Source organism: Tripterygium wilfordii, chromosome 5 (genome assembly GCF_013401445.1).
Source record: "Tripterygium wilfordii isolate XIE 37 chromosome 5, ASM1340144v1, whole genome shotgun sequence".
In the NCBI taxonomy this organism is placed as follows: Eukaryota; Viridiplantae; Streptophyta; class Magnoliopsida; order Celastrales; family Celastraceae; genus Tripterygium; species Tripterygium wilfordii.
In genome coordinates, this window is record NC_052236.1 from 687,335 (window position 1) to 706,904 (window position 19,570).

General features: G+C 37.5%; 2 protein-coding genes across 2 annotated transcripts; one reads left to right on the plus strand and one right to left on the minus strand.

Moving 5' to 3' along the window:
* Window positions 1-158: 158 nt before the first annotated feature.
* On the minus strand, window positions 159-2,309 carry LOC119998731 (homeobox-leucine zipper protein ATHB-6-like). The gene is made up of 3 exons (XM_038846120.1): window positions 1,754-2,309; window positions 1,103-1,476; window positions 159-980 (listed from the first exon to the last, which is right to left on the minus strand). Exons 1-3 carry the CDS (start codon window positions 1,815-1,817, stop codon window positions 483-485), a joined length of 936 nt encoding a protein of 311 aa, XP_038702048.1. The 5' UTR covers window positions 1,818-2,309; the 3' UTR covers window positions 159-482.
* Window positions 2,310-11,049: 8,740 nt separating this feature from the next.
* LOC119999059 (bifunctional riboflavin biosynthesis protein RIBA 1, chloroplastic-like) lies at window positions 11,050-17,031 on the plus strand. The gene is made up of 7 exons (XM_038846565.1): window positions 11,050-11,297; window positions 12,061-12,445; window positions 12,552-12,773; window positions 13,594-13,916; window positions 14,281-14,410; window positions 15,545-15,841; window positions 16,502-17,031. Exons 1-7 carry the CDS (start codon window positions 11,248-11,250, stop codon window positions 16,739-16,741), a joined length of 1,647 nt encoding a protein of 548 aa, XP_038702493.1. The 5' UTR covers window positions 11,050-11,247; the 3' UTR covers window positions 16,742-17,031.
* The last annotated feature ends 2,539 nt before the right edge of the window (window positions 17,032-19,570 follow it).

The following is a 19,570-nucleotide window of genomic DNA, read 5'->3' on the forward strand; positions in this document are numbered from 1 at the left end:
CCAATTAGGGTTGATAAGAGTTGCATAAATTCAAAATGTCTAGCATTCAATCTCCATGATATTTAACAAACTTTTTTTTTCCTTTTTATTTTCTAATGTTGGAATCACATTATGCAAAATAGCCTCCCCTTTTTAAGGAATTGAAAAGGGGATGAAAGAAAGCAAATAAAATTAGTATAAAAAGAAGAGAAAGATAAGATTTTTTTTTATCTCCATTAAACAGTAAAATTATTTTCCATAAAATTTTTACAGCGGAGACTTCCAATTACTACCTGATCATTATCGCACGTGAACCTCTCCTCTCCCTCTGTCTCTTCTTCTTCTTCCTCCAATGTTGTTTTTGCATTTTTCCACCATCGTTGATTTTGTTCAGTTCATTTATTCGACAAAAACCCAGTTGAGCAACGTCTTCCATTTCTTCACAAAACCCAAAGAACCCATTTTGGAGACTCCATTATTTGTCCAGTTCTTGATTTATTTGATTAGGTCCACTGATCAGGGCAGTACCATTGAAGAGAAGGAGCTTGTTCATCAGAGAAGAAATTGCAGGCTTCTTCTCCACTAAAGAAGTCGTGCTCCTCCATTTTCACGCACTGGGTTTGATATAATGTTGCTTTTGAGAACTGGAAGGAATTCATTGAAGACGATGATGGGGAAGATGATGACATCAGTAGCTGGTGTTCTTGGAGAAACCCAGATGAGGAAATTGCCCCCCTGTTTGGGCTTGTGTCTTCGTTCAAGATGGCACTTGAGTCACTGTCTGATGAGCCAAATCCTCCATTGTTGTAATTCTCGAAGCTCTCGTAGTTGTTATTCATCAGATCCTTCGTAGAAAGAGAAGATGCGAGAGTTGGTGATGGTGGCGGATTGGTCTCATCTATGGCTTTCTCATCATCAGTTGAAGGTACCACTATCTCTTCTTTTACAGAGATATTGCTCTCTGGGTTCTCCATATTCAGCTTCACTTTCAGTTCCCTGATCTGTAAAATCAAATCAACAAACGAAATCTGTATCAATTGAGCACCCTAAAGAGTTTCTTTACAGTGTTCGTCAAACCAAGTGGATTTATGTCCGCCAAGTGTTTGTAGAAATACTCAAATACCTCTTTGGATAGACCTTCATTGTCGCGTTGGAGGGTATCGAAGTTGAGCTTGAGAGCTTCATAATTGGCCTTAAGAACACCATAATCCCTCTCCAATTGCTTAGTCTTCCACCGTGCACGGCGGTTTTGGAACCACACAGCCACTTGTCTTGGCTGCAACCCGAGTTCCTGAGCAAGTTTCACTTTCCTCTCTGGTTCAAGCCTGTTTTCAACCTCAAAGTTCTTCTCCAAGGCCTTGACTTGGTCCACGCTCAGTCTTCGTTTCTTCTCTGAGACGTGGACGGATTCTTCTATGCAGCCTTCTTCGTCCAAGCCATCCAACATGGACTGGAATTCTCTACTGTACACATGATTGTTTCTTGGACTCTGTTCGTCTATAAAACAAAGAGAAAAATTGATATTAGTAAATCGATCGATGTTCACTCTCTATCCCCTACAACTTAGGAACCCAGTTTCCAAAACTGGAATAATTACTTGGGATTGACACAAAAAAGTTGCTTGGTGAAATTATACAAAGGAAGATTCTTTATAAACATTAAAAAAAAGTTTAAAGAGACAAAGAAAACATCACAATTCACATGGGTATGTCTGAATTTTTTGATGTGGAACATAGAAAAAGATGAGTTAAAGGATGCTTTGTAAGATATGAACCTGCTGTGTTTGGACACATGGACATCAAGCCACCCAGAGAATCTGAACTTCTTAGTCTCTTCATGAGTGAATGTATTGAAAAGAACCCAAAAAAAACAGAGATCAAGAAGACTCTCTCTCTCTAAAAAAAGAGGGTCTTTGAGTGCTTTTAAGGAGTAGTGCTTGAGAGAGGAAGAGTAATATCACTTGTAGGAAACATTTTCATGTCTAAAACCAGACCACCTTGTACAGTGCTGGATTAAGAACCACTGTTCACCCTTGTCTCCCCAATCTTTCTCCTTCTTCAACACTCCTTCTCCCGTGCTTCCCATCCAAAAATATACACAAACCCCAAAATTCAAAACTTTCAAAGTTTCAGTTTTTTTAAAGCCAAAAACAAAACCCAACCCACAAGAGAAGCAATCAATTCAAACCAAGAAAAAAAAACCTTCTCTCTCTCCCTCACTCCACATCATTACTCAATCAAGTTTGGCTACAATAGTCTATTATGACTGTACTATCTGCAAGAGAGAAATAGAAGAAGTAGAAGTGAAAGGAGAGGGAGGAGAGAGATGGGAAGAGATCAGTGAACCAGTTCACAAGACCAGCTAGCTTTTGCAAATTTTCTCTCTTTAAATAAAACAAACCAGGGTCACACGGAGGGTTAGAAATCTGACCTGGGTTAGGTACAAACCCAGTTGGCAAATGAAATGAATCCAAAATTCATACCAAATGCAATTTTCAAATTCCACCGGTTACAGCCGGTTGCCTTCCCGTTTTTCGACCGTTTTGTGTGAAATATTTCTTTTGTAACGTTGAAGGCGGCTCGATGGTGGCTCGGCTCCCTTTTTTCGAGCTGGCGAAGATTTGGCTGGCGTCAGCATATCATCGCCTGTCGCTATGGCGTGGTCGGTGCGATTAATCGACAGTATTTATTTTAACATTATATTAAAACAAGAATAAAATATAATTTTCGATAATAATATTGTTTAATTAGAATTTATTTTATTCTCAAAGAAAGAAAAATAGAATTTAGTTTTGTTTAACTAATTTGTCAAAAAATGAGGTTAACCCTTGTTTGTGCCAAGAAAAATCTCAGTTTTCAATGGTAATTGTTGGCCCAGATAAGGAAAGAAAACAATTCTGTTTAGCCTACAATGTGTATATACTAGCAGTTGGGTGGTTTCAACTTTTTATTTTTGTTTTAAGTTCATTTTTTTTTAAACCAAAAACAATACTGCACATAGAAAATTTTCATATGAACGACATGATTAATTACACCAAAACTTAATGCATGATTACAAAGGTATTGCTTAAGGCAAATATTCATTCAATCCATTTAATTTAGTTATGTTCAAAAGAAAAAACAAATGTAGGCATCATTTGATGACTTTTGAGTTTTTTCTACCCTGACTTGAGTAAAGTAGGGCCATCAGGCCGTGCTCCGATGTAAGAAATCCACACCCCGATACATGCTAATAATATTGTTCGCTTTAGATTGTCTAATTCCAAAGGGTACATCGGGCTGTGCTACGATGTGGGATTATAGATTCATAACACTCCCCTGTACTTGTGGGTTAGGTTATGTCAGGCCCGACAAATGAAGTAGAAACTATATTTAACTGGATCGAATTGCTCCGATACCATGTCAGAAATCAACACTTTCATGCATGCCAACAATATTATTCACTTTGGGTTGTCCGAATACATGGGGCCGCACGACTTTGTTTTTCATAAACCAAAGCTACTAATGGTCGAAGCCCAACTACTCGAATCAAAACCCAAGTACCCAACACACTAGATTGATGAAAATGCCTTGTTATAGTAATGGGGTGGACTTAGTTTAATAAGGTTGGGTAACACCCAACCAATGTGGGAATATAGATACGTAACAGCAGAAAAAGAAGAAACATAAGGATGATAATGGTGAGGAAATGGTAGGGTAGCGGTGGTGGTGGTGGTGGTGGTAGTGGAAAGTCTCAAAGAAAACAAAACACTAATTAAACTTGCACCAAACAATAACCGAATAGGCAATAACATCTCTTTTCCTCTCTCTTTTTGTGCCGAAATAGTCGACAAAACAGAAACAAAGACATATGCTTTGATTATTCTGTGTCCTGCTGCTTCTCTCTCAAGTAGAACTTTCTTTGATGTTTCGAAGAGTTTCACTTCTTTGGTATTTTACAACAATCAAATGATGGAGCTAACACTACCTTTTTCATTATTATTTGATTCCAACACAGGCTGTAGATTTAGAAAGTACCTCAGTTCAGCTCCCCTTGCTTGGTGCCACAGATGTTGTAAATGGAACTTTTGTGGTAGGAATGAACGATTATTAGCAAAGAACCTTTTTTCTGACCAATACAGAAGATCCTTTCCTGATCAGGCTTCTCTTTGCTGATAATTCAAATTAATTTTGATAGATGCAGGGATTGCAACCATACATGGCTGGCCTGGGTTTGAACCCTAGTTCTCTCCCATTACAACGGACCTCAACTGAAACCTGTTTATCCTGTTCAGTGAAACAACACACGGATTAGCACATCCTGGTCGTTGTCATCATCATCCAAGCCTTTATCTCAAAAGTTCGGGATCGGCTACACAAATCTATGAGAACATCATTATAAATCCACCACATGTATCATGAATCATACATTCATCCACTCCTATTAAATTCATATCATTTCTTATAATAGCACATCCTGGTCATTAGAAGAAAATATCCAGATCATGCATAACAGGCTATTCAATCCAAAGTTTAAAAGCCAAATTGAACGGAATAAAAGGTTAGTCCTAAGATATGAATCGCAAAAACAAGAAGAGAATGAGCATGAAAAACACAAACATTTTTTTTGTGGTAACGTGAAACCCACTTAGTTGCCCACTGGACAACTGGCTGGTAAACCTAGGGTCACATCAAAGACTCCGCAACCCCCATGAACTAGTTGGTACGTAACGAAGCCAATAAACTTGCTCCCCTGATTACATGTCTGGTTCCATTATATTATTGAGCAGTCAAACTCATTTGAAAATGAGAGTGGGAATTTGATCTTTCAAACACAACTTCTTCAAAAATGACAAAATCCAATTTCAAATTACCTTGTGAGAACTACAGAGACTTCAGGGGGTCTACAACTTAATTACACATACAATGAGTTCCAAAAGCTAATCTCTACCCCAGCGTATCCAAAAGGTGATGGAAGATAAAAGAACTGCTAGATTCAAAACAGGCTGAACCTGTTCATTTTTAGTCTTTCCAATGCATAAAACATGATCCAACTAAAGTTTTTTTGTTTGTAGCAAGACAGAAAATATTGATTAGTAGACCACAACTTCAAAAAAAAAAGGGTAAACAATACCTGTGCACAAGACTCTCATAGTGAGCGGTGTCATGGACAAGTAACACATATGCAAAACTTATCCAACATAATACGTGAGAGACTGATAGTTTTAGGAATTGAACCTATGACTTTTAGGTCGCACCCCTGCAACTCTTATCATTCTATCACCGGATTATGTGTTCGCCCGTAAACCACACCATCTCTTCACCATAAATTTCTTTGTCCATACCGGCCACTAAACTGTCACATTGTGCAAAAAGTTCAAACATGTTTGGCATCCGGGCTTCTAAACTATCAATTTCAACTTTTTCAAAAGTTTATGGCAGCCAGCTAAGTATGGGACACATTTTAGTCGTGTAAGTTAGAAATTAATTCCCATGTTAATCTAATAGTAATTATACCAGTCAAGCCCCAAGATTGAGAAAACAAAGTAGGTAGCAAATCTGTGGCTCGTAGAAAAAAGTGGATTTGTGGGGACTACAGGCCATGCATGCAGGCATCAAGCAGTAAACAATTCAATAATCATAACCTTGAAGTCGAAGTAGAAATAGTACCAGACTACCAGCCAAAGATCCAGATACTATAAAAATCAATTTATGAATCAGACACCAATCACAAGATCTTTATTAGAGACTAGAGAGAGAGGGCAATTCAATTTCCAGAAACAGAGGATGGAAAGCCAAGTTTGAATAAGATGTTTCAAAAGTGACAGAAAACAGACGATTGAAATTTGTTTTTGCATGAGTTCTTCTCACACACTTTAGAGAGTAGGAAAGATAGATGGCTTTTTTTTTTCGTTATGGGGTTACATCCTGGGGCCTATGAACAAGTGTGCAGAGAATCTAACATGGGTGCAAGAGAAAGAAAAAGGTAAAAAAAACAAATAGAGAAAAGATTTGGTTAGGTGGATGGCCTTTGTAGAGTGTAGACCCCTTAATGGTAGGCAGCTTTTCTTTTTAATTTTGTGAGTGCTGTCCAAAGGCAATGTTGAAAGGCATGGGAAACAGGGAAAGTATAAATCACAACCTAAACCAAATATAAAATATCAAAATGCATTTTCAACATCACAACAATTGCAGTGGAAGGTAAGAGGTAAGCTTGCAAAATCTAATGTTGTCAATCTTACCTTTAAAATTTTAGCTGGTTTCTTATTCAACAACTCCATGGTCATACCTAAAGCACCACAAAGCATCTTTAGTGCGCAGATCGTGTTGCTCAACAAAAGTTTAGACAATGAAATAAACAACAAATGAACTCAAGATTCAACAGAAGTTTTTCCACAGATTAGACAACAAGTTAGCCAGAATTAAAGAATAGTGTTGCAGCTAATTTACTGTACTTAATAACCAACCTACAGTACTACACAAATAGAAAGAAATTTCTATATCTTTGTCGCTTGTGGGGCTGGCTGGGAACTTTCAAAACCATTTTCTAAACAATGGAAAAACCAAATTAAGTTTTCAAGATCATCGAAGGAGGAGTGAATTTTAGATTCATACAAGTATAACGTGAAGTCTTCCCTTAGTGTTGTCAACTATACCATAGCGACTTTGGTTGAGGAAAGGGAAAGCTTTCAGAAAGGAACTTGAATAAGCATCAAAATTGTCCAGGACCTAACATAGAGCAGAGCAATCAGTCATTTACAATTAAAAAATGCCATAAATTCTCTTGAACAAGTCCAACCTGAAATTCCCCACTCCGTAATACTTGGTAACCACAAACTTCAATAATCACAACCTAAACAACAATAACCAACAATAAGATTTCCTACCAATACTTCAATTCAGCACAAATGATCTTCAATAACAATAATCCTTGGGCAATCTCCACAATAGCAAGTGGAATCATAAACAAACATAAAAGAATACATGGAGACACTGATTTAACGAGGAAACCTTTGTCACCAAAAGCATGGTAAAACCACGGGTATATGAGGCACCACAAGTTAAATCCACTATAGAAAATTAAGCATACAAGGGAACATCCCATATCACAAACCTACACAAGTGAATGCACCTAGATCACCAATTGACTCCTCAATTAACTTGACTTCATCAGATTGAGAGAACCACAACGATCTCAAGTTTACGAAGATGTTGTCGATCTACAACCACCTTGAGCTCACAAAGCTACTCTCGATCCGCAAAACCCTCGAACTCACAAAAGATACTCTTGTCTCAAACTTATTTCCGTTGTGAAACGTTGTAGAATGGAAATTTCCACTGCATTGGTTCCTTCATGAGTGACCTCCAGAGTTACGTTAGCCGACTCACAAGTTGAAATACAAGTAAACTCATCATATGAAAAAGCATTATGGAAGATATTCAAAGCTCGGTTGTTCCAGTTACAACTAGTAAAGTCATTTTGATCCCACTTGTCAATTGGTTTGCCAACAAATGTTTTTCCATCAAGATGTCTGAATAACCATTGACTATGGCCAACCAAACCCTTTCATCAATTGATTTGAGGAAAGCCCTCATTTTCACCTTCCTAAATAGATACTACAATCCATCAAAATAAGGAGGCCTTTATATTGAACTACCTTCCTTTTGCTCCATTGTGCCAAATTACCAAGCAATAGGATTAAAACACCTAATTGAGCCCTAATATCAACGGTTAACTTGCTCTAATACCAATTGAAATTCCCCACTCCATAATACTTGCTAACAAAAATTACTTCAATAATCACAACCCAAACAACAATAACCAACAATTCTCAAACAAAAAAAGTCCCACCAATACTTCAATTCAACACAAATGATCTTCGATCACACTAATCCATGGGCTGTCTCCATAATAGCAAGCGAAAGCATAAACAAAAAGTATAAATGGAGATGCTGATTTAACTAGAAAATCCTTGTCACGAAGGGGTTTATGAGTAACCAACCTTTCTCATATCTACCATAGAGAATTAAGCATAAAAGGAAACACCTAAGATTATAAATCTACACAAGTGAACGCACCTAGATCTCCAATCGACTCCTCGATTGACTTGACTTCACCGGGTTGAGAGAACCGCAACAATTTCAAGCTCACGAAGACACCGTCAATCTACAACCACCATGACCTCACAAAGATACTCTCAGCCCGCAAAGCTCTCTAGGTCACGAAGATGCTTTTGGCTCTAACAACGTCCATAGTCAACAAAGGATATCAAGATCTGTCACAAATCACTCAACAAAGAAATGTTCTCTCTCTCTAGAATCATGTGAGTTCTCAAAGATCAAATCTTCATGCAGAGAGAGGGGATTTGTGTGGGAGATGGTTAAAACACTTTGGATCTCAAACGCTAACACTTGGAAGATTCATGAGTTTGCCAGGGGCACCTTGCAAGGGCCCCAACTAGAATGCAGGTGTGACGCGTATAAGCATGACTAGAGCTACCTGCTAAGGGCGAACAAGTGTGCCGAAGTCCAAATCTCTGAAAGGATCTAATTCACTAAACTGACACTCGAAACCTAGGGTGTTCAATATGAAAATTGAAATACAAGATGTGTCTACACAATACGTTAATTACATTTACGTTTAAAACACCGTGAAGTGCATAGCTACTCGGACCAATCTGACACAATATAGAAGGTTTGCAATCAATGAATAAAATTTAAAAAGATTCATTGCCAACTTTAAAAAAATAAATCAAAGAGACGTTGATTAACTTGGCTCTACTAGTACAAACGGAGAATGAATAATCAATTCTAATCACATGAAGAAGGAAACAGAAAATTTGTGAAACATGACCGTCAATAATCATCATTTCCCCAAAGTTTTAAGTTCCAGAGGAGTCGCATGATATAAGCCCCACTTCACCAATTCCATGAATAATTCGGGTTCCAAGGACTAGCAATTAGCCAACCAACAGGAGGCTTACAAACACCCCTGAGCCTAGCCAAACCATGTGACAGCACTTCCCACTAACGTGATCTCATCCAAACACCAACACTCACGCCTAAGTCTAGAATTCAGGAGAACTCCTATTATAATATGAGCTTCTCTAGCCACCCCAAACAGAATAAGTTATATTACTAGCGCTGAAACTGCAGAAATTTTCAAAATAAGTAATAAAATGCAATCATTTCTGTTCTAGATAATTTAACATGGACAGAACATATGCTTCTGTAAAAAATTCGTAAGAACTTTAAAATTGCCTTGTCGCAGAATTGTATTCAAAAAATGAGGATCGACAACAACCAGCACACATACAAAGGAAACAATCAAATGATTTTGAAAATTTAGCTTCATATGCACTAGTGAATTCACCAAAGTTAAGGAAGCATGGTCTGCTTGAAGAGGTTAAAAAAGACCAAGGGTCTACTTCAATGGGGGCTTGAGAGGGTTTGCGGGTAGCGTTGGGAGGGGTTGGGTCCCAACCATTGTTTGGCAACCACATGGAGGTATTCGGTGGGGTTCTCGGACCCCCCTCAACAGCCCAAAACTGAACTCTCGTAAATGTGAGTTGAAAGGGGCTCCTTATCTTAACAGTTAACTTTATACCTTTTAAAAAATTCGAACCTCTCCCGACCCCTCCCAACACTACCCTCAACCCCTTCCAACTCCCCATCCAAGCATAGCCCAAATGGCACGCATGGAAATCTAAAACATTATTGGAAAATCAACATTCCAGGCTGAGAAGAACCATCTCTGACCTGCACTGAAAACACGTCTGGATAGCAGTGATGTCTTCTAGAATCCATATCAATCTAAGCAAGCAGAAGCTCGTGTACGTCATGAGGCTCTAACAGGAAGTTCACTTAATGGTGTTTGCACGATTCATCAGATTCGCAATTCTTAATTCCAAGCAAATGACTCTAAACCTAACAACATTTATTCAATAATCGCAGCTTGAAATCAATTAAAAGGAAAAGTAGCTGACCTTGGATTCGGTGACTGCAAGTTGAATCTCGGATTCAAATGTACATTAAATTGAATCCTGCTTCACCATGTCGAGGAGCAGCGGTGACTCGACCGTCGTGCGAAACCACCGCGGTACTGTGCCATCGATCACCAGTGTGTTCGGGCTCGCAGTCGCAGGGGAATCAAATAAACGACGCCATTACAACGGTAGCTAAACATGCAGGAGAATTGGAAGTCCTTGAGGCTAACGAAAAAGGGTTTCGCAAGATCATTGTTGAAGGAATTCGTAATCTGAATTTGGTGGAAATTGGGAGTTGTTTCTGGTGATTCAAAGTGTTATAGCGGGACGGGATTGGTTTTGAGCGCTGACAAATTAGAAAAGTTTTTTAATGAGCAGAAATATTATTAGAACCATCAGGCATCAACCAACACGTCGCATGGGTAGACGCAGAGGTGTCAAGCAGGTCAGGCCGTCGGCCCAATACGGCCCTAGACATTCACGGGCTGGGTCGGACTTCCCGGCCCGTCTCATACCCTTCTTTGACAAAAAAAAACTTAAGTTGTAAAATGACAAAAGTGTCCTTGTCTAGGGGTATTTATGTTATTTTCATAATATATATTAAAGCATCAAGAACAAAAAGATCAAAGTATCATTTCCGGCAAGGGTGAGCTAACTCCAAAACCCATCATCTGTTCAGATTACAGATGGCAACTCGTTTGTATGAAATTGGATGAACTTTTCACGTTTTTGTTCAATTTCGAACAAAACTTAGTCTTTTAGAATCATTTTGGTATAAAATGTTCTACTGAGCTTAAACTAGAAAGTTAAGACATTTAAAAATAATAGAAAAAATACAATTGTTCTCTTTGATGGTTCGGAGTTAGTTAACTCTTCTGGGCCCGGCCCTGGGGCACTGAGTGGATCGGGCCTTATGATTTCAAGTCGGGCTCGGCTAATGGGTTGGTCCATAAACTTGCTAAATGTGTAGTTGAAAGATTTTGGCCTGGAAGTAGTATTTCCTTTTCTGATTTGGATCAACTTTCTCTTTGGGCTGGGCTCACTTTGGAAGTAAGCCGAAAAGCGAGCATATCCCAGTAGGCCACGTCAGCAAGCGACCAGATACATCCACATCCACTGGTCAACAGACTATCCGAGTTTGGTTTCTCGTTCTCCAAAAACCGCAGTGGCGGACAAGTTTCTATCGTATCCAACAAAAACCATTATTTCGGCACGGCAGAGTCTATCTTCACCGTTGTATCGGAAGTGTTGCTTTTGCAGCCGCTCCAAAGAGCAGAACGTGAAGGACCTTGAGCTTAATTAGCATGGCTTCGATTAGTTTCTACTGTTCTTCGATGCCTCTCTCACGCATGCGGTAACCTTTCGTTTCGATTTCTCCTCCTTTTCGCAATCATTCTTATCTGGTTGCTGAGAAATCTTGGGAAAATTAAAGGAAATTGTAATTCTGAAATTGGTGTCGCTAAAAGTACTATGGATGAGGAAATTGATTTGATTTCAAAGCAAGGATTTGGCTCTAATTGAAACGGAGGTTTCGTGTTTCTATACTCTGTTAGCTGTTCTAGATCTTATTACTTGTAATTGACCATCTGTTATTCTGTTTGTCCTAGGGAGGCACCCCCTTGGCGGCATCGTTAATAAATTTATTTCTTGGCTGTTCAATATATTTGTAGGTATATATCATGTTTCTATAGATATTATGGAATGTTAGAAGAATTCTTTTGGTCAGTCGTTGTCGTAATGGACATGAAGCTTGGTTCTTTATCATGCTATTGATTTTGGCCCTGTTTCGGCCTTGATAAGCAGTTGAATCCTCTGCATGACGAAGTAGTGGCTATAGCACACATTAATTTTTGGAGTAGTGGCTATGGCATATTAAGTGTTTTGTTTTTTTCTGGAGACGTTGTGTGTGACTAGAAAGCTCGAGAGAGAGAGAGAGGATATTGTGATCTGTTGATCAATGATAGCATTTCCAATTTGGCTGCTTCTTTAACTCAATAGGCAAATGATAACATGAACAATCACTTTTTTCCCCTGAATGGTCGTATCTATGCACAGCAAGATGCTTTTTCTTCATAATTTTTTTTTGCTCAAAAGCGCCAACTGTTTTGTACTTCCAGGTATGGTGGCCTGCGTTACCTTAATCAGCTTCCCATCTCATCTGGTAACAATTTCGATCTGCTCTCAAGTATTGTAACGAACAAATTGTGCTTTAATTTTAAGAGAAATGGTATAGCTAGAGCTGCACTGATTTCTGGAGAAGGTGACATCTTGGCGCATCCCAATAGTGTTGCAGAACAGAATGCCTGCATCAAAGAACAGCTGGTCCAGCCTACTGGGATTGAGAGACAAGCCGATGAAATTGCTTTCGGAACACTTGCAGCTGAAATCAGTCCAACATCTACTAAATTCTACACGAATGATGATGATGAATATGACCTGGATCGCCCTACTCCAGGATTTGCTTCCATCCCTGAAGCCATTGAGGACATTCGCCAGGGCAAAGTTAGCCTTCAGTCTGGCTCATTACTTTTTTAGGTTTTAAAGTCATCAATATAGGTTACTTTTCTTGTATGTGATTCTAATTCATTAATTATGGATACCTTTGCAGTTAGTTATTGTTGTAGATGATGAAGACAGAGAAAATGAGGGAGACCTAATAATGGCAGCGTCAAAGGTGACACCTGAAACTATGGCATTTATAGTCAAGCATGGAACTGGAATAGTTTGTGTGAGCATGAAAGAAGAAGATCTAGAGAGGTTGGAACTTCCGTTGATGGTTACGCATCGGGAAAATGAGGAGAAGCTTCGTACAGCATTTACTGTGACTGTGGTATATAGTTTATTTCCACAATGTTGATTAGACTCGTTTTCTGTGTTCATATTTGAGCAGATAACTTCCAAATTTTCGTCTTTTTCTGCTTCCTTTTGGACACATAGTCTTGTCATTGTTATTCTTGCAATATATGCTTGTGGACCTTGTGGTCTATCAATTGATTGCCCCAAGCTTAATCTCAAGTCCCCCAACCTCATCACTGTTATTTGTCATTTTAATGACGTGATGACGAAGTAGATTCGCCATATGGTGGTGGTCTCTATGTTTGCTACCCTGAAGCTTACATTCCTGCCCTAAACCCCACAGTGACAAGATAATGAATAAATGGAGTGGACTATGGCATTGGCTCTGCGCTAGCTGCTTTTCGTGGGTATATCTATTGTTCTTTACATATTACTGTGTAAAATCATCTTGGCTGCAATGATAGCTCAATTTATATTCTCAGTTGCTATGGTAAAAAAAAGTGCACCCCTATTTTCCCAGACAACCTAATTGATCTCATATCGTGCTATGTTGCACATGTTTTTTCATAAAATATGTGAATTTTCAACGAGCAACAATAACATGGGAACAAAAAACGTTGCGTAGGCTATTGGTTGCATTATTAATAAATTTTCTTTCTCTTGGATCGAATAAATAGTTTTGGCATATATGCTTATTGGGACAGGATTCACCAGGAAAGTTGTTTTGTAAACTTTAAATTGTCGCATGCCAATGGTTGTTTAAGTTTGCAATTATATTTCAAGTAGCTCACTTTTGTATATTTATAAATATCACAATTACCATTGGTTTGATCGATTTAATGGGGTTTCGGCAGGATGCAAAACATGGCACCACTACTGGTGTCTCGGCTCATGATAGGGCAACAACGGTGTTGGCCCTTGCTTCTAAAGATTCAAAACCTGGAGATTTCAATCGTCCAGGTCATATTTTCCCCTTGAAGTACAGAGAGGGTGGGGTTTTGAAAAGAGCTGGACACACAGAAGCTTCTGTTGATCTTTCTGTGTTGGCTGGATTAGAGCCTGTTGCAATTTTATGTGAGGTTGTGGATGATGATGGCTCCATGGCTAGATTACCTAAACTTCGTCAATTTGCGCTGGCAGAAAACTTGAAAATCGTTTCTATTGCAGACCTAATCAGGTAACTCAGTCAGTGAAATTTCTAATTAGCAAATTCGTCCAATGTTAAACAAATTTTCGATCAGGATACTTTGTGCATCTGCCATATGTTTAATGCACATAAGACGCATGGGTGTATATCTATATTTTGAAATTTGCAGTAGGTGAAAACTTTTTTGTTTAATATCGCGATACTATCGGAACTTACAAAACTTCTGTAATAATCATAACGAATGTCTGAAAGTCGTATTGAACTTAGGAATACTTAGCAATAATTATGTGTTATTCCTTCCTGGTGCAAGGATAATGACCATTCAAATTGTTCTACTCTTTTCCCTGTTATTTAAATGAATGCTCTGGTTCTATTGATGTATTATTGCTGGCAGGTATCGGAGAAAAAGAGATAGATTAGTGGAGCTGGCTGCTGCTGCACCAATACCAACAATGTGGGGCCCATTCAAAGCATACTGTTATAGGTCATTCCTGGATGGAATTGAGCATATTGCAATGGTTAAAGTGAGTATATATCTCTATTTTCTCTATTAGCACGCTCAACTTCAAGGCCTTTATTGCTTTTGCATTATCTAGTCATCTGTAGTACCATATTTCTATAGAAAAGCATATAACATGTTTTGCCATCTATGCAATATATCTTACCATCTCAGGAGGAACTCTCTTGTTTGACCTTGTATGTTGTTGATGCTTTGTATTCGTTAAGTTGCTGCTCATGATTCAACCTTGGAACTTTATTTCTCAGACATACTTAACATTCATGTAATGGTTATGGTTCTAGTGGACCCTGTAACAGTTGCATGGTATTTTATAACAAGAACCCGAACTGTTTTAGACTCTTTTTTGCACAGGATTACATTTAGGGTTTATGTGATTTCAGGAGTTTACATTGGAGTCAAGTATAAATTTTTAGTGAGATATGTATCACAGTGTGTTCGCATTTCTTTTTAGTGAGATGTAAGTCTTATTTAGAAAGATATCTCTTTATCTCCCAGTCTACGGGTTCGAAGCTCGTAAGCAGGCTTTAGCTCTCACATGTCACAATTATTGTCCGGTTCTAGTGGTATTAATTTTCAACAGGACTGTATATGGAGGCTTTTTACTCCAATTTAATTGGTAGTTAAGAGTCTTCAAAAATATATTGTTTACTTGGGGCTTGTGAATATGTAAGAAGAATGTTATGGTTGAACTTGATTGAGGAGCAATAAAGCTGAGTTTTGGAGGTTGTTGGGTGCATTTGTGGATTACACGGGATGATTTTCTAGTTTTGGCGATGCCTGGTTGAACATTTAATGAAGGGAAGGATCTGTTTTTATGTTTGTGGTTCCAAAAAGATTTAAGAGCTGGTTTACTTGGGATATTTTTGGTTTACAGTGGTTAGAAGGTACATGAAAACCGTAGAAAAAATGAGAATGAGAGGAACAAAGGAACAAAAAATTCAATGAGTATAGAATCTTTTTTAAGAGTCGTACGCGTTTGGTACAGTTACATATGTCACGTTTGGTACAGTGATTGGTTTTAAACGAAAAATAATAAGCACTTTGTTATGTCTTTTGACTGCCAATATGTGTTTTTGTGTGTGTGGAAGGGGAGCATCCAACTCCTATGAGTAACCACAACCGGTCATGATTCTTACAGGGAGAAATATTGGATGGGCAGAACATTCTTGTGAGGGTACATTCTGAATGCCTCACTGGAGACATATTTGGTTCGGCCAGATGCGACTGCGGTAACCAATTGGCACTTGCAATGAAGCAAATTGAGGCTGCTGGCAGAGGCATATTAATATATTTGCGAGGTCATGAAGGTAGAGGAATTGGTTTAGGACACAAGCTCCGTGCATACAACCTGCAGGACGATGGCCGTGACACAGTTGAAGCCAATGAGGAGCTGGGACTACCTGTTGATGCTCGAGAATATGGAATTGGTGCACAGGTATTTATTATTCAATATCTCGTAAATATTAATTACCTCGATATTTTCCACCCCCGTGTTTGGGTTCTCTCTCTTCTTCAATTAACTAACAATATTAGATGCATTTTTTTTAATAGAACAATATTAGATGCATGAGACGCATGATCCATAAGGCAATTGGTAGATGATCTGATTTTTCTTTCAGAGAATTACCACATTCGCAGTCTTACATATTAGTAAAAGGATATTAAAAGAGCTAATTTATGGTAATTGTTTTAATCCATGAAAATTTGTCAGACATCGTTAAATTAATTTCATATGAATATTTAATTTGATTGTGGTAAGTTATTTCTTGTTCTCTCAGACCATGTTTTATCATTAGAACAATTACAAAATACTTATTTAATAGTGGAGTGTGTAGCTTTTGAGATGAATGAATGGCAAAAGGAGAATCCACGTAGCAGTCTCCAACTTGAGCCAACTTCTCTTATGGAATTGTATTGCTGATCCCAATTTGTTTGGGATGACATCTTTGACGACGACAATGATTTCTGTCAATCTCGTCTGACTAGTAGGCTTGATGGCTTTCTTGTATATGTTTGTATTGTGTTTTGAGTCTAGACTGCCCTCATCTCTCGCTCTCTCATGTGAAAGACGCAACTTTGTGATTCATTTTTGCAGATTTTACGAGATTTGGGTGTCCGTACAATGAAGCTGATGACAAATAATCCTGCAAAATATGTGGGGCTCAAAGGTTATGGCCTGGAAATTGCTGGAAGGGTGCCCTTACTGACACCAATAACGACGGAAAACCAGCGGTATCTGGAGACCAAACGCAAAAAAATGGGACATGTATATGGTTCAGATCCCAACGGCAGCATAAACAGTAACGAATACGATAATTCAAGCAGTAGTGGCTAATCAAATGGATCATCCAACAGTCAAGCAGGTCTGGTCCCCCTCTCCCACCCCAATTTGTTCATGAGAAATGATACTATTTACAGCTCCATTTGTTCTCTATCATTCTTCATTGACCTTTTCTGTTTTTTGTTTTTATATCTATTCATTTCCTTTGGAACTGTACACAGTTGTAGGAAAATCTTTGATTTGTCTGACTAGGACATATTGCTGTGTGAAGTTAGTATGACTGAGATGTGTTGTCTTAACATTTCCCCTTTAAAACAGTTGATCCAAGATTTGGTTATTCGTTATGTTTTGCGTCCTAAGAAGAACTTTCTTACATTAGAATTTACTTGCGGTTCATCCAGGTTCTGGTTAGGTACACTGTGACATTTTATTGAGCAAAATGACAATTTTCAGTTTGAGTTGTTCATGGGGCTCTGCAATGCTCTAGAATCTACAATTCATATCTAATTAGTCTAAAATTCACATCTAATGACCGTACATTTTTAAAACGTTAAAAAAAAAATGTGGTGTGATATGGCTCACCTCTCATACCAATGAATTCAAATTATAGATTATACAAGTTTAAACGAATTGTAGAACTTTCAGATTCTACTCTACCTTGCCATTAAGAAAAAAAATTCACTGACCCTAAATTAGCCAAGTGGGATCGAACCCATATCCTTAGGCAAGGAGTCTGTCAACCATATTAGCATGCTATGCTTTGATTTCCGAAATGTTTTGAAAAACATAAAATAGGGTATCATTTGGGGTATCCATTGTGACATGTTAAATTGAAAGACGATACCCCCGATAGGTATTCACCTATTTTGAAGTACCCATTAAACATGTTATCGACAGTATTCATTTCAGATTACCTAAACATAGTTATTTCTATAGTGAACAAATATAGTAACAACTAGTTGGTGACACATATTCGTCAAAGATTACCTACCTATGTTCTCTCTCTACAATTCTCGATTTACAAGACAGTAGTGTGAAACTCGTGCCGCACCAACCCTTTTTATACATCTAATAGTATAAAAGCTTGCCTGGTTCGTACACATTTCATTAAACTTTTGACACGTGGCTCTTACAGTTTCATTGATTCTTGTTTTTTTAAATTAACGAATAAAGGCATAAAGAATAACATATTGCCTTAGGAATTAAGTTGACAAAAAGCAAAAGATCCTTTAAGGATAAGACTCCTAAAATTACCAAAATACCACATTTTTAATAACAAAATATTATGGTAAAATCTAATTAATTTAACGGGAGTAGGGATTCGAACCCTGATCACTAGGGTGATACAGGCCGAATGTGTTTAATCTAATTACTTGTTTTGAATGTTACTATTCCATTGGATATGGAATTACCAATTTAAGGTTCTTCTTACTTCTTAGTTGGCGAGGTTCACTAAAATATCAAATCACAAATAGAAAGTTATTTGTAGAAAAGTAAGTTTCAACCATATACAATTTATTCCTTTTCTACTAATACCCTAATAATGGAAAATAATTTCTAAGAAATGTTAATTATACCAACCAATATTATTTTTGTCTCTTTATGGAATTACCACTTTTGGGCTTTGCAAATATATATTTATTTATCTTATTTAAATGTTATAAGATGATGGTTTTACTTCCAAAAATAGTTCCTCTTCTAGTTAAGAGTACAATAGATGTGATGACGTGTTTATTTATTTATTTATTAGCTTGCCTAAATTACATATGTAATAACAATCATAGCAGTAGCGCCTTGATCACGTTTTCACTAGGGCCTTTGTTATTATTAAAGTTGAGGTACTAAAGTAATCAAATTTAGAGTTGAATGACCAAAAGTGTATGGTGGACCAGTCAATTAACTCCAAATACTTCAATAATAGTCAAGTTAATACGAGAGAATATTTAATTGTGAATGATAGAGAATGGTTTAATACTTTATGAAAATCTTCGTCTTCTTTCAGGTCACTTACAATGGTAAAGTGTTATTAGGCCAACAAAGATGTTGTCTTTTATTGATGTGATTGTATTGGGAGAAGTGTTTTGCTAATGTGGATGTATTGGTATTTTGTGTTTTGGTGTAGTTTTGTTGTGGATAATATGGAGGAATGGAATGTTGTTGACCTCCATGTCGGGTGGGAAGAAAAAATGTATAGAAATTTGTGTTTTACTGATATGACGATATTGAAATATGCGTTTTGTTGACGTGTTGTATTAAAATACGTGTTTGATTTGAATTTTTGTGTAATAAATGTGAGACCCATAATTAATTTTATTGCGAACATTAGCACTTACACCATTACAAGTGCTATTAAAGCAATTAGTTTGCACGGCCACCAATGAGTCATGCCAAGCAATCTATAACTAGCACCCGTTTATTATGATAATTCTCGATTAATCTTTCTCGGTCCATGCCTAATATTTGATGTGTCGTACCGATTTTAACCTTCTCCAAAACTTTCCTTCGATCAATGCATCGATTTTTGTCTAAATAAGGAAGCAATAATCTTAGTCGTGTTCTTTCTAATTAGTTGTTATTAATAGATACTTGTTCTAGAATACATGATCTTGCTATTTTTAATCAATTGGGGTGGACAAATTTTAATCAAAATTTTTTGATGACATTCAAGAAGAGTTAGATCATTATCATGTCAATAACAATTTGTAAAACTAAGCTATTTCTTTTTGCTATAAAAATAGTGTAGATATATATTCCTAAAAAGTATTTACAAATATGGTCCAATTTTTTCAAAATTCTATTCTTATAGAAACAAATATTTATAGAAAGAAAAACATTCCTAATGCCCTTAAAATGTCTAGTAAAGTAATTTTACCTTGCCCCCAC

Excerpts from the sequence above, each read along its gene's own strand:
- LOC119998731 (XM_038846120.1), bottom strand. The coding sequence starts at position 1,817 with ATGAAGAGACTAAGAAGTTCAGATTCTCTGGGTGGCTTGATGTCCATG. Across the intron at positions 1,477-1,753 it reads CATGTGTCCAAACACAGCAG|ACGAACAGAGTCCAAGAAAC; the intron begins GTTCATATCTTA and ends TTTGTTTTATAG. Across the intron at positions 981-1,102 it reads ATGAAGGTCTATCCAAAGAG|ATCAGGGAACTGAAAGTGAA; the intron begins GTATTTGAGTAT and ends TTGATTTTACAG.
- LOC119999059 (XM_038846565.1), top strand. The coding sequence starts at position 11,248 with ATGGCTTCGATTAGTTTCTACTGTTCTTCGATGCCTCTCTCACGCATG. Across the intron at positions 12,446-12,551 it reads AGGACATTCGCCAGGGCAAA|TTAGTTATTGTTGTAGATGA; the intron begins GTTAGCCTTCAG and ends ATACCTTTGCAG. Across the intron at positions 12,774-13,593 it reads CAGCATTTACTGTGACTGTG|GATGCAAAACATGGCACCAC; the intron begins GTATATAGTTTA and ends GGGTTTCGGCAG.